The 13,222-nt window shown below is 39.5% G+C and overlaps 1 protein-coding gene across 2 annotated transcripts in view; it reads left to right on the top strand.

Annotated features, from left to right (window-relative positions):
- UBTD2 (ubiquitin domain containing 2) overlaps positions 1-12,743 on the top strand; it is a 59,591-nt gene extending 46,848 nt beyond the window's left edge. For both annotated transcript variants that reach the window (XM_012765495.2, XM_012765496.2), the window contains one exon: positions 10,866-12,743. In XM_012765495.2, coding sequence (XP_012620949.1) covers positions 10,866-11,263 — 398 coding nt within the window. In that variant the 3' untranslated portion in view covers positions 11,264-12,743. The remainder of the gene's footprint in view (positions 1-10,865) is intronic.
- The last annotated feature ends 479 nt before the right edge of the window (positions 12,744-13,222 follow it).

The following is a 13,222-nucleotide window of genomic DNA, read 5'->3' as shown; positions in this document are numbered from 1 at the left end:
TAGGCTTGTCTCTGAAGAAGACCTCTTTTCTATGCCATTCTGGTGAGCGTGGAGGGAAGCAGGGTTTCGAACATGGTCCCAGGGAGTGTGCTACACCACCTTCTACTTCTGTAAAGCCAGGGCAGCTTTATGTAGACTACCGTGTCCAAGCATCTGTCTGTCCCTTTGGTCCCTGTCCTTTTTTTTTTTTTTTTTTTTTGAGATTCAGGGTCTGGCTCTTTCACTCAGGATGGAGTGCAGTGGCATCATCATAGCTTACTGTAACCTTGAACTCCTGGGCTCAAGCAATCCTCCTGCCTTAGTCTCCCAAAGCAACTGGGATTACAGGCGTGAGCCACTGCTCCCGGCCCACTCTACCCCTTTTAAAGAGCTGAAGCCCTGGGATAACAATCCATATCCCTCTTAGAAATGGGATGAAATGTTCCACAAGCTCTTAATCATGGCGTGACTACCGCAAGACTTCAGCATACATACAAGCACCATTCTTCACCAGTGCTTGCTAGAAGAGATGGCAGACTTAGTTCTTCTGAATGCCACAGCCTTAATGGCTTACTTGGTGGGATGAGATAGCTAGACCTTCTGCTTCTAGGGCTAACTACCAGATAGAAGCTTGGTATAATTCCCAGCAAAATGTTCCATGAGAGAACCTGTAATTTGTTAGCACCCTTGCAGTCCTGAAAGACTGCTCATAATACGTGGAGGAAGAATAATTTTGATGGCTCTTTTGACATAAGTGTGATTCAGGTTTGTAGGGAACACCATGAAACATGAAGCAGTATACTCAAACTTTCTGACACTTGATCCCGTGTGACACTGCTGTAGGGAGTGCTCCCCCTTAAGTCTGATTATGAGATTTAAAAGTTGTGTGAGAAGAGAACCAACATTATTGAGCGTTTTCTATGGATTTTTTATATGTACTAGGCAATTTTACATATCTTATTATTTAAGCCCGTGAGGTAGGTCCTATAATCCTTGAGAAAATAGACTCAACATGTTCAAAATTAGGATCTAAATTTGGATTTATTAACTCCAAATCCGCCTCTTCTGCTACTGAATCTCACTGCTTCTTATGCAATTTTCTGTCCTTCCATCAGGCTTGAGAGTGCGTTTCCTGGACCCCCACTATTTCATTCCTTTACGTTCATTCTGTCATTTCAGCGTTCTCATTCTTTTTAGCAGTGTCAAGCTCATTTAAATGTGGAGGCCCTCCTTTGCCATAGAAGGCTGTGGTGGTTGAGAAGTAGAAGAGTTAGGGTTAGCCTCTGGGTCAGTTAGAAAAGAGAAGTCAGGAATAAAGATATCCATTCCTACAAGTTTTGGAAGAGACCCCAGTGTTAAGTCTTGGAATTCTAGGACATTGCCCCCTTAATTCATTTTGGGAGGGGAATTTCCCATACCAGATTGCCAGTGTAATCTAAATATCAAATTTGGCTGAGTGTGAAGGCTCGTTCCTGTAATCCTAGCACTTTGGGAGGCTGAGACTGGAGGGTCACTTGAGGCCAGGAGTTTGAGACGAGCCTAGGCAACATAGACCCCATTTCTACAAAAATAAAAGTTAGCAAGGTGTGGTGGCACACCTGTAGTCCTAGCTACTCAGGAGGCTAAGGCAGAAGGATCTCTTGAGCCCAGGAGCTGAAGTTTGCAGTAAGCTACAACTATACCACTGCACCCTAGCCTGGGCAATAGAGCTGAACCCTGTCTCAATAAATAATATTAAATTTGTTTAGCTTTATTGAGGTGTATTTGAAGTATACTAAACAGCACATATTTAAAGTGTATAATATGATCAGCTTTGACATGTATACACCCATGAAACCATCACCACAACCACTTCCTTAGGCAGACATCAACCTTTTTTTTTTTTTTTGAGACAGAGTCTCGCTTTGTTGTCCAGGCTAGAGTGAGTGCCGTGGCGTCAGCCTAGCTCACAGCAACCTCAAACTCCTGGGCTCGAGCGATCCTTCTGCCTCAGCCTCCCGAGTAGCTGGGACTACAGGCATGCGCCACCATGCCCGGCTAATTTTATATATATATCAGTTGGCCAATTAATTTCTTTCTATTTATAGTAGAGACGGGGTCTCGCTCTTGCTCAGGCTGGTTTTGAACTCCTGACCTTGAGCAATCCGCCCGCCTCGGCCTCCCAAGAGCTAGGATTACAGGCGTGAGCCACAGCGCCCGGCCCAGACATCAACCTTTAACTTTTATAAACCTGTTTACATAGCTATGCAAGTCACAAATGGTAGTGTGTCACTGTCTTACAGGAGTGAGAGCATAGAGGGATAAGCAATGAGGCCTTTAAATGCTTCAGAGCGCATCTTTCTTTTTCGCCTGAAAGATTGCTAGAAAAAGAGTAAAGTGTTAGACCTAATGGCATTTAGTAAAGCTATTTTTGTTATTTGTCATCTAAGTTAGTTTTATCTTTAGAATTTTCTAGTGGAATATTTTAAAGCATAATTAAAAACAGCCATAGAAAACAGTTGACCAAGGAAAATAGAACATCTGAGCCAGTCATCTAGATGAAAGATAAATAAAAACAACTTCAGAAAATTATGTATGAAATCAGAACAGAAGGTGGAGCTTGGCAGCATTCTTCCTACCATGGGGAGCTGTCAGGACTTCCTGGCCTAGGGAAATGATGCCCTGGCAGTTATTTATCCTGGTGGCCATCTGTTCCTACAGTGGGTTTGTGAGAAGAGAAGAAAACAACTTTCCTTCCACAGAGGACATTAGGTGAGCAGTACAAGCAAGCCTGCCTAGAACCTCATTAAAACTAGTGAAGAATTGCTAAATGAACTACACCCTTGGTGGCCAGTCAGTGGGGATTAAAACCTTTTATAAATTGCAAATGCAAACATGGCTAACAGTGATTTTGCCAAAGTAGAAAAATTATCTGCTTTTATCAACTTTTAGAGTGTTCCTTTCCTTTTGTGTGTAAACATTGAGTTTCTGTAAGCACCCTCTCTGCCTTCAGTTGCCCCATTTTTATACCTTTCAAATATTGTAGATGTGACAGTAAGAGGACTGTCCTACTGCCTCAGGACATCCTACTGCCTCAGCCTCCCGAGTAGCTGAAACTACAGGCATGTGCCACCATGCCCGGCTAATTTTTTCTATATATATCAGTTGGCCAATTAATTTCTTTCTATTTATAATAGAGACGGGGTCTCGCTCTTGGTCAGGCTGGTTTCGAACTCCTGACCTCAAGCAATCCGCCTACCTCGACCTCCTAGAGTTCCCTCTCCATGTTTTACCTTCTGTGTGTTGGGACAAATTTATATTGACATGTAGCCACTGTTAATAGTATCATACAGAGTAGTTTCGCTGCCCTAAAAATCATCTGTGCTCTGCCTATTCATCTCTCCCTTCCCCCCAACTCCAGGCAACCACTGATCTTTTTACTCTCACCACAGTTTTGCTTTTTCCAGATTGTGAAAATAATCGCTTCTCGGCCTTTTGGCTAAGATCAAGTGCAGAGTGGGAAAATAGTTGCAATCATGTAGTATGTAACTTTATCAGACTGCCTTCTTTCACTTAGTGTTGTGCATTTAAGATTTCCTCATGTGTTTACATGGCTTGATGGCTCATTTCTTTTTAGCACTGAATAATATTCCATTGTCTAGATGTACCATAGTTTATCCATTCACCTACAGAAGGGCATCTTGGTGGCTTCCAAATTTTGGCAATTGTGAATGAAGATGCTATAAACATCTGTGTGCAGGTTTTTGTGTGAACATAAATTTTCAGCTTTTTTTGGTATATACCGTGGAGTGTATGGCTGGATTATTTGATAAGAGTATATTTAGTTTTGTAGGAAATTTCCAAACTGTATTCCAAAGTAGCTCTACCATTTTGCACTTCTACCAGCAATAAATAAGTGTTTTCTGTTGTTCCACATCTTCACCAGCATTTGGTGGTGCCAGTGTTCTGGATTTTGGCTATTCTAATAAATGTATGTTGTTATCTCATTGTTTTAATTTGCATTTATTTCCCTGATGATATATGATGTAGAATATAAGCAAATATGATTATTTGTCATCTGTTAATCATCTTTGGTGAAATGTCTTTGAACCTCTTTGGCTCTTTTTTTTTGTCAACTTGTTTTCTTGTTGAGTTTTTTTGTGTGTGTGGTTTTTTTTTGTTTTTTTTTTGAGACAGAGTCTCGCTTTGTTGCCCAGGCTAGAGTGAGTGCCGTGGCGTCAGCCTAGCTCACAGCAACCTCAAACTCCTGGCTCAAGCAATCCTCCTGCCTCAGCCTCCCCAAGTAGCTGGGACTACAGGCATGTGCCACCATGCCCAGCTAATTTTTTTTCTATATATATATTAGTTGGCCAATTAATTTCTTTCTATTTATGGTAGAGACGGGGTCTTGCTCTTGCTCAGGCTGGTTTCGAACTCCTGACCTCGAGCAATCCGCCCACCTCGGCCTCCCAGAGTGCTAGGATTACAGGCGTGAGCCACTGCGCCCGGCCTCTTGTTGAGTTTTAAGAGTTCTTTGTATATTTTTGATAACAGTCTTATCAGATATATCTTTTGCAAATATTTTCCCCATTTCTGTGGCTTGTCTTTTTATTCTTTTTATAGTGTCCTCAGCAGAGTTGTAATTTCTAATTTTAATGAATGACAGCTTATCAGTTCTTTCATGGATCAGGTTTTTGGTTACTATCTAAAAGGTCATTACCAATATTGGTGTCATTTAGATTTTCTCATATGTTGTCTTCTAGGAGTTTTATAGTTTCATGCTTTATGTTTAGGTCTGTGATGTATTTTGAGTTAATTTTTGTGAAAGGTAAGCTCTATGTTTAGATTCATTTTTTTGTATGTATATTTCCAGCTCTAGCACCATTTGTTGAAAAGACTATCTTTTCTCTACTAATACAGTAAAGGTAATACACCTTTGCTCCTTTGTGAAAGATCAGTTCACTGTATTTATATGGGTCTATTCCTGGGCTATCTATTCTCTTCCATTGATCTATTTGCCTCTTCTTTTGTCAATACCACACTGTCTTGATTACTGTAGCTTTGTAGCAAATCTTTAAGTCAGACAGTGTCAAAGTCCTCAAACTTTTCCTGCTTCAATATTTTGTTGGCTACTTGGGATCTTTTGTCTCCATATAAATGTTAAAGTCAGTTTGTCAATATCCACAAATTAACTTGTTTGGATTTTGGTTGGGATTGCATTGAATCTGTAGACCAAGTTAGGAAGAACTGACATCTTGACAATATTAAGCCTTCCTATCCATAAACGTGGACTATCTCTCCATTTGTTCCTCTTTGATTTATTTTATCAAAGTGTTAAAAGTTTCTTCATGTCAATCATATTTTTGTTAAATTTATACATAAGTGTTTAATTTTTTTGAAGTGCTAATGTAAATTGTGTTTTTTTAATTTCAAATTCCTTTTGTCCATTGCTGATATTATAGGAAAGCAATTGATTTTTGTATATTAACCTTGTGTCCTGAAACCTTGTTACAATTGCTTATTAGTTTCAGGGGTTTTTTGTTGATTCTTCAGATTTCCTATGTAGATAGTCATGTCATCTGCAAACAGAGTTTTAGTTTTTGCTTTCCAATCTGTATACTTTTTCTTGTCTTATTGCATTAACTACAACTTCCAATGTGATGTTTAAAAACAGTGGTCCAAAGCCTGGAAGAAGTGGTAGTCAGTTGTTGCAAGGTCTGGTGAATATGGTGGATGACAGAGTTTCCAAGTCTATCTTCTGTAGCTTGAGCAGCATTGTTTGTGCAACATGTGGTCCAGCATTGTCTTGCAAGAAGATTGTCCTGTATCTATTGACCAGTCTTGGCTGCTTACTCGCAAGCATCCTCATCATTTCGTCCAGTTGGTTACAGTAGACATCGATTGTAGTCGATTGACCAGGTTTCATGAAGCTGTAGTGAATAATAACAAGTGCTGGACCACCAAACAGACACCATTGGCCTTTTTTTGATGAATATTTGGTTTTGGACTCTGTTTTGGTACTTCATCTTTATCCAACCATTGTGCTGAACATTTGTGATTGTCAAAAAGAATCCATTTTCATCGCATGTAACAATATGGTGTAGAAATGCTTCGCCTTTATGTTTTTACAGCACAGAAAGGCAAGCTTTGAGACAATTTCTCTTCTGGTGCTCATTTAAAGCATGCAGAAGCCATCTATCCAGCTTCGTTACCTTACCAATTTGTTTCAAATGGTTCAGTATTGTTGGAATAGTAATGTCAAACCTTGCTGCTAATTCACGTGTATGTGAGATGGATTTGCTTCCATTACAGCTTTCAGTTCATCATTATCCACCTTGGTCTCAGGTTGTCCACATGGCTCATTTTCAAGATTAAGGTCAGAACAAACCTACTCAAACCATTGACAGACTGTGTGTTCGTTAACCACATCCTTCCCAAACATTTCTTTGATATTTCAAGCTGTCTGCACAGTATTGGTTCCACAATGGAACTCATATTCAAAAATAACACAAATTTTTGACTTATCCATGATTTCACAAAAATTGCTCTAAAAAAATGTGAAAGATAATCACAAGCCAAACTGTGCTTTTGAAAGACTGAGGATGTACCTTCACAATAAAAAAACAAGGAGTGTCAAGGTGAAATGTTGGAGATAACAACTGTCAAACTTAGTACTTAAGGAAATTGGACATTCATACTTAATAACCTACTGTGTTTCCCCCAAAATAAGACAGGGTCTTATGTTTATTTTTCCTCAAGAAGACACCCTAGGGCTTATTTTCAGGGCATGTGTTCTTTTTTTTAAGTGCGGTACAACAATCTACATTTATTCAAATAGAGTTAAGTCATCTTCTTCTGGAACATCATCATAACTCTCCAAACCCCGAATTCCATCCTGAATTTCTTGCGACTCTATTTCCTTTAGAACGATTGGCCCCAATCTCTCATGTTGAGCAATAGAGCTCTCATGGGGCAGATGAGAAGGGCTGGTCGTCGTCTTTACCGCTCCACGAGGAAATGCATAAGTTGTGCAGATACGCTGAGTACCCACGCCCATCACTAGGTCTTATTTTCTGGCTAGGGCTTAGATTGTGCAAATGCTTAGAAATCCTGCTAGGGCTTATTTTATGGGTAGGTCTTATTTGGGGGGAAACACGGTAATAATAAGCCCACCAAAGGCATTCCTTATTTCTGTTACAGTGTTTTTGTTCTCTAGCATTTCTTTTTGGTTCTTTAGAATTTCCATCTCTCTCGTTACATTACACATCTGTTCTTGTGTGGTGTCTACTTTATCCTTTAGAGCCATCAGCATATTAATCATAATGTTTTAAATTCCAAGTCTGATAATTCTAATGTCCTTACTTTATCTGAGTCTGGTTTTAATGGCTTGCACTGTCTCTGCATACCGTGTTTTTTTGCCCTTTGGTTTGTCTTGTAATTTTTCTTTGAAAGGTGGACATGGTATATTAATACTAGGTAAAAGAAACTGCAGTAAATAGGCCTTTAATGATGTGGTGGTAAGGTTTGTGGGGGCGAGGAAGCATTCCATAGTCCAAGATTAGGTCTCAGTCTTTTCCTGAGCCTCTGCCTCTGGATTGGGAACTTTGCCAGTACTTCTCAGTCACAGTGCCCATGTTAGGTGGGACAGGATGACTAGAGGGGGCTGGAGTTGAGTATTTCCCTTCTCCCAGGTCAATTAGGCTCTGATACAGCCCCAGCAGGTTAGGCTCTGGTTAAATAGTTTCCCTTGAAGGCAGAATGCTCTGGCATGTTTAAAAATGGTTCCTTTTGCCCTCCCCGCTTTCCCCCTTGCCAGAAGCACAGGGGATGTTTCTCTGAAATTCACTGTGAGGGAGATGGAGGTCTAGGAGATAAAACTCAGAAAGGTATCACTCTCCTAGACCCCCAGGGCTGGGTCCCCTGGAGTATTTATCTGTAAGACTTGTTTACAGCGAGCCTCCAGTAGTTCTCCATGTACATTTCAGGTTTCCCTAGCCTGCACTGGTTCCACACAGGTCTCAGCTCTGGTAAATTGTGACTCTCTGTATTCTGCCTCTCCAATTTGGAGAGCAGTGGTTTGCTCTGTGACCTTACTTCTCTTACAGATCCAAGAAGAGTTGATTTTTCAGTTTGCTGTTCATTGTTAGGATGGAATGGTAATTTCCAGGCTTCTTACACAACAAACTGAAAACCATGAGTCTAATTTTTAGTTTAAAACTAGAGCATATTTATAACTCACAGATTATAATTTTATAGGCAGAAGTGAGGGAGAGAGTAAATAAACCAGAAAACTTTATATTAAATAAAAAATAGGGCCAGGCGCAGTGGCTCACGCCTGTAATTCCAGGACTCTGGGAGGCCTAGGCAAGAGGATCGCTCAATGTCAGGAGTTCAGAACCAGCCTGAGCAAGAGCGAGACCCCGTCTCTACTAAAAATAGAAACAAATTAATTGGCCAACTAAAAATATATAGAAAAAATAGCCGGGCATGGTGGCACATGCCTGTAATCCCAGCTACTCAGGAGGCTGAGGCAGAACGATTGCTTAAGGCCAGGAGTTTGAGGTTGCTGTGAGCGAGGCTGACGCCACAGCACTCTAGCCCGGGCTACAGAGTGAGACTCTGTCTCAAAAAATAAATAAATAAATTACCTTTTCCAAAAATATTAAAATATGGGAGCTTTCAAGTAGTAGAGTCTTGGATGGCTTATTTCCAGCATTGTAGATATGAGCACTGCCAGATCTTGAATAAGAAGATACATGGCAGGCATGGTGACTCATGCCTGTAATCCGGCACTTTGCAGGGCTGAGGCAGGAGGATCACTTAAGGGTAGGAGTTCAGGACTGGCCTGGGCAACATGGCAAGACCCCATCTCTACAAAAAATTTTAAAAATTAGCCAGGCGTGGTGGCATGTGCCTATAGTCCCAGCTACTCAGGAAGCTGAGGTGGGAAGATAACCTGAGCCCAGGAACTGGAGGCTGCTGTGAGTTATGATCGCACCACTGCACTCTAGCCAAGACAACAGAGCAAGATCCTATATCAAGAAAATAAAGATAATGATGATGATACACTTTCTAACTGTAAGTCTTCCATGGACCTTTTTTCTCTCATGCCTTTGAGATTTGAAAACTAATCCCTGACTTGCTGGGTTGAAAGGCAGGAAGGAAAAGACTGGGCTTCTTTCCATCATGATGGAGAATTGAATATTCAGACCTAGTAAGAGCCAAAGTGCCTATTAGATTGTACATTTGTTTTGAGGTTGGCGTGCACTGCTGTTTTAGCACTGTACAAAAGGCTGCGTGGCATCTCCACTTCTAGTTTCTTAGGGAGGCTACAAATGTAGAATGTTTTTCAGTCAAGACATCATTCTGCCTGCACTTGAACTGCTTTGGTTTGCAGTCCTGCTGTATTGTATCTATTGTGGTATGTGAAAATAATGAAGCTTGAAACAGTGAAGACTGCACAACTGACTACACCCGTGTATGTGAGTACATTGGTACTGCAGTGGGATGTTACTGGTATAGAGAGCTTCTAGTGATCACAGCTGTGCTTGAAGTAAATCCATTTCTGCAATGTCATGACCGTGTTAGTGAACAGCACAAAGGTTGAACAGAGAGGGGAGATTCATGTGTGTTCTCTGCTTTCTGACTAAGCTATCACTGCAGCCCATCTTAACGTAACTTGGAAGGCAGACCAGATCGGACCCATGGTGAATTGGTGACCATTCTGGTTTCATTTCAGATGCATTACGTTTTTATCCAGTTGACTACAAATATCAGTTCATTAACTCATTTGTTCATTAATAACCATTTCTCAACATCCTGCTTCCTATATACACTGTCTTGTGTATGAATGTTTTGAATGTGGTAGATGTTTTTGTTTTTTATACAAATTGATAACCAGCTGACATTAATATTCTAGTTTGAGGAAGGGACATGTTACGTATAACCTTAAAATAAAATGTTCATTAAGTTTGCTTTCAAGTTCCCCATGGAAGTCTTGGTAATTATAATGTAGTTTATGTGCCTGTCATCCCAGCTACTCAGGAAGCTGAGGCAGGAGGATTACTTGAGTTCAGGAGTTCAGGGCCAGCCTGGGCAACATAGCAAGACCTTATCTCTAAAAAATAAATAAATAAATGAAATAATGTAGTTTATGCTTTATAAGGAAATTAGCCATTAATACTTTAAAACAATAAGTGCTCTTTTACCTCCACTGAGCCAGCATGTTATAAACTTCATACCCCTTTTGTTCTTTTTAATCCATAGCTTCTCTGTAATAGATTAACGAATGGAGTTAAATAAACACCTTGGTCATTTCTGTGGTAAATGTGCTAATGAGACATATATATAAGCAATGAGTCTATGACAGCTGGTAAAGCTGTCATCTCTAGTTTGTGATCTCTTTGGACTAAGGACTTTTGGCCAAGTACTGCAATTTAGGAAGTCCAGTCACTAAGAAAACTACTCTGGAACACTTGTGTTTTGGTGAATTGGGCTTAGGGATCTGTTTTTTTCTTGTTTGTTAAGGTAGCTGATTGATTTATTTAAAAGATATCCCAATATAATTTGAATTTCTCTGTAATTTGGTCTAAGCATTAATAATATTAGCAAATCTGAATTTTTTATGCTTTCACTTCCTTCTATTTTAATGAAATTGTGAACTAGACATGAAATGACTTAGAAAGCAGGTAGGGATAAGGAGCTAGGATCATGGTTAATATAAAATTAGATAAAAAGTCAAATAACTGGGCATGGGGCTTGATCATCACTGATAATCAGCTGACAGTAGCATTATTTTATATTTTTTTCTCTACAGTGGCATGCTAGCAAGAGAAGCTTAAGCATTTTGCAGGATATAAACAAAATGCATTTATTTAAACTCTTATTCATATCTTCTCTTTCTGAAGGTGCACTTACAGAGTGCTATGACGAACTGGGGAACAGATACCAGCTTCCAGTCTATTGCTTGGCACCACCAATCAACATGATAGAGGAAAAGAGCGACATAGAGACTCTGGATATTCCTGAGCCACCACCCAATTCTGGATATGAATCTCAGCTCCGTTTGCGCCTTTCTACAGGCAAAGACCTCAAACTTGTGGTTCGTAGCACAGACACGGTTTTCCACATGAAGAGACGGTTACATGCAGCAGAAGGAGTGGAACCGAGTAGTCAGCGGTGGTTCTTCTCTGGCAGACCTCTCACCGACAAAATGAAGTTGGAAGAGCTGAAGATCCCAAAGGACTATGTTGTACAGGTTATAGTGAGCCAACCTTTGCAGAACCCAACACCAGTTGAAAACTGAACTGGTCCTATTGGCTGGATCCCTCTGCTCCTTTTTATTGTGTTGTCATTTCCTACTCTATGGCGTGAAATTTATTTTCACTGCTCTAAATTCCCTATGAATGGATTTAGTTCTGAGGAATTACCAGTGAAAAATTCCATCTGTGATGGAGACCAACAAAAATAATAAAATACAAAGAGCCAGCCTTTGAGACTCATGTAATTACAATTTCTAATTTGAGAAGCAGTTAAGAAATAGATAACCATTTATTTTAAAACTCAACAACTATGTAATGGCTGTGTTTAAATGATTTGGACTGTAAATGGAATGATGCATCCATGAAGAACAGCACCAAGCACCTTTTGAATACAGATTTTTAAAAAATATATCAAATTATATACCCAGAAACCATCCAGAATAGCTATAAAATATAAGCTTTTTTTAAAATAGAAACTGAAAAGAGCAGTATTTGAGGTTTGCTTCTATTCTGGTTTTTTATTCTTAGCTCAATTAATATTTAGCCATAAAGGAGTAGAGACTGGCAAATTGCACTTCAGTGTTGCTCTCCCCATCCCCACATGTTGAACTCCTTATTACATTCACACTAAATTTTGGTGCCTTCCAGCACATTGGGGGCAGGCACCCTTCTGGAACACTAGGCAATAATTTAGTCAATGCAGTCTCTGGTTTTCAATTGATACTCAGTTGAAAAGTCTTTTATCCTCTTACTGCATAGGCATTTTGAAAGGTCTATATAATGAAGCTGTTTTCATATCTAGGCTTAGAAGGTCACTACTATATAATACCTTCGTTGATCTAGCTACTCTGCTTAGAACTTTTCATAGCTAACTATGACTCCAAATGCATAGTTCCTGGGCCGGGGAACACAGGAATCAAGTACAGTTGTTCCCACTACAGGATAATAAAGTAATTGTTCTCTTCTCCTCCACTTTGCAGGAAGAGTGTAAGCAAAAACCATTCTATCTGTGCCTGGGAGAACTGTGCCTATTTTCAATCTTTTAGAGAAAATTTCATCAAAATTTATAAGTGTGAAAGGTTTACTGGCATCACCTAAACATCAGCAGTGAGACCAAATAATGAAACATTGCTTTATAACTTAGTGGTTTCCAGTTCAGTTACCTCTACTGATGGTGGGTGACAATGTCCAGTGAGATAACCTGATTCTTTTGTACTGTGACTGGAATAAAGCTACCAAGGATTTTGTTTAATTTGGAGCCTTTAAAAGGTGGTTCCTTAGGTGAGAAGGAGGCTAAGACTTGACCACTGTACTCCTGAGAATCCATGAGGTGGAAAAGTAGAGGCCAGAAGGCACTTACGCTGTCCTCAATTGGGAAATAGCAATCCTCCACACTTGTTTGGATGGGAAACACCATTATTGATTCTAATGGTGAAATGAAACTGCTAATGAGTTTAAATGTAATGTTTAAAATGGTATTACACTTTATATAGCCTGATTAAATATACCTATAATTGTAACTTACCATGTTTCTGAGAGCTTTAACTATTAATACTTCCCTATTTTTATGCAATCATTTTAAAGATTCTAGCTGTATCCAATTTAGGATTGCTGATGACTGAATCTAAATTCAAGAGAAAACAGCATTAATTCCAAAGGAGAATTTTGTACTTAGAGGTGGAGGTATAAGAATATTTCAGTATGTTGCCCTGTCATCAAAAGGTTTTGTTCATTTGTATGCCACATTGAGTAGCAGCATCTCTCAAAGTTTATCAACTGGAAGAAAGTGTTTAAGCCTGTTTTTCTTAAGGAAAATTGGTGATGTCATCAATATCTATGATTGATAAAAGGTCTTGTTTGTTGAGGATTTGAGCTCTCTTAAGAGTTTATTTTAAAGGAACGTATACTTTGAATAACAATTTCTGGGCATGTTCAACTAACCTAGGTGAGAAATCCATGGTGCTGTTTAATTGTAAATAGATTGATATAAGATTGGACCAATA

The sequence above is a fragment of the Microcebus murinus genome, chromosome 21, assembly GCF_040939455.1.
Source record: "Microcebus murinus isolate Inina chromosome 21, M.murinus_Inina_mat1.0, whole genome shotgun sequence".
Lineage (NCBI taxonomy): Eukaryota > Metazoa > Chordata > Mammalia > Primates > Cheirogaleidae > Microcebus > Microcebus murinus.
This window is presented reverse-complemented; position numbering and strand designations above follow the sequence as displayed.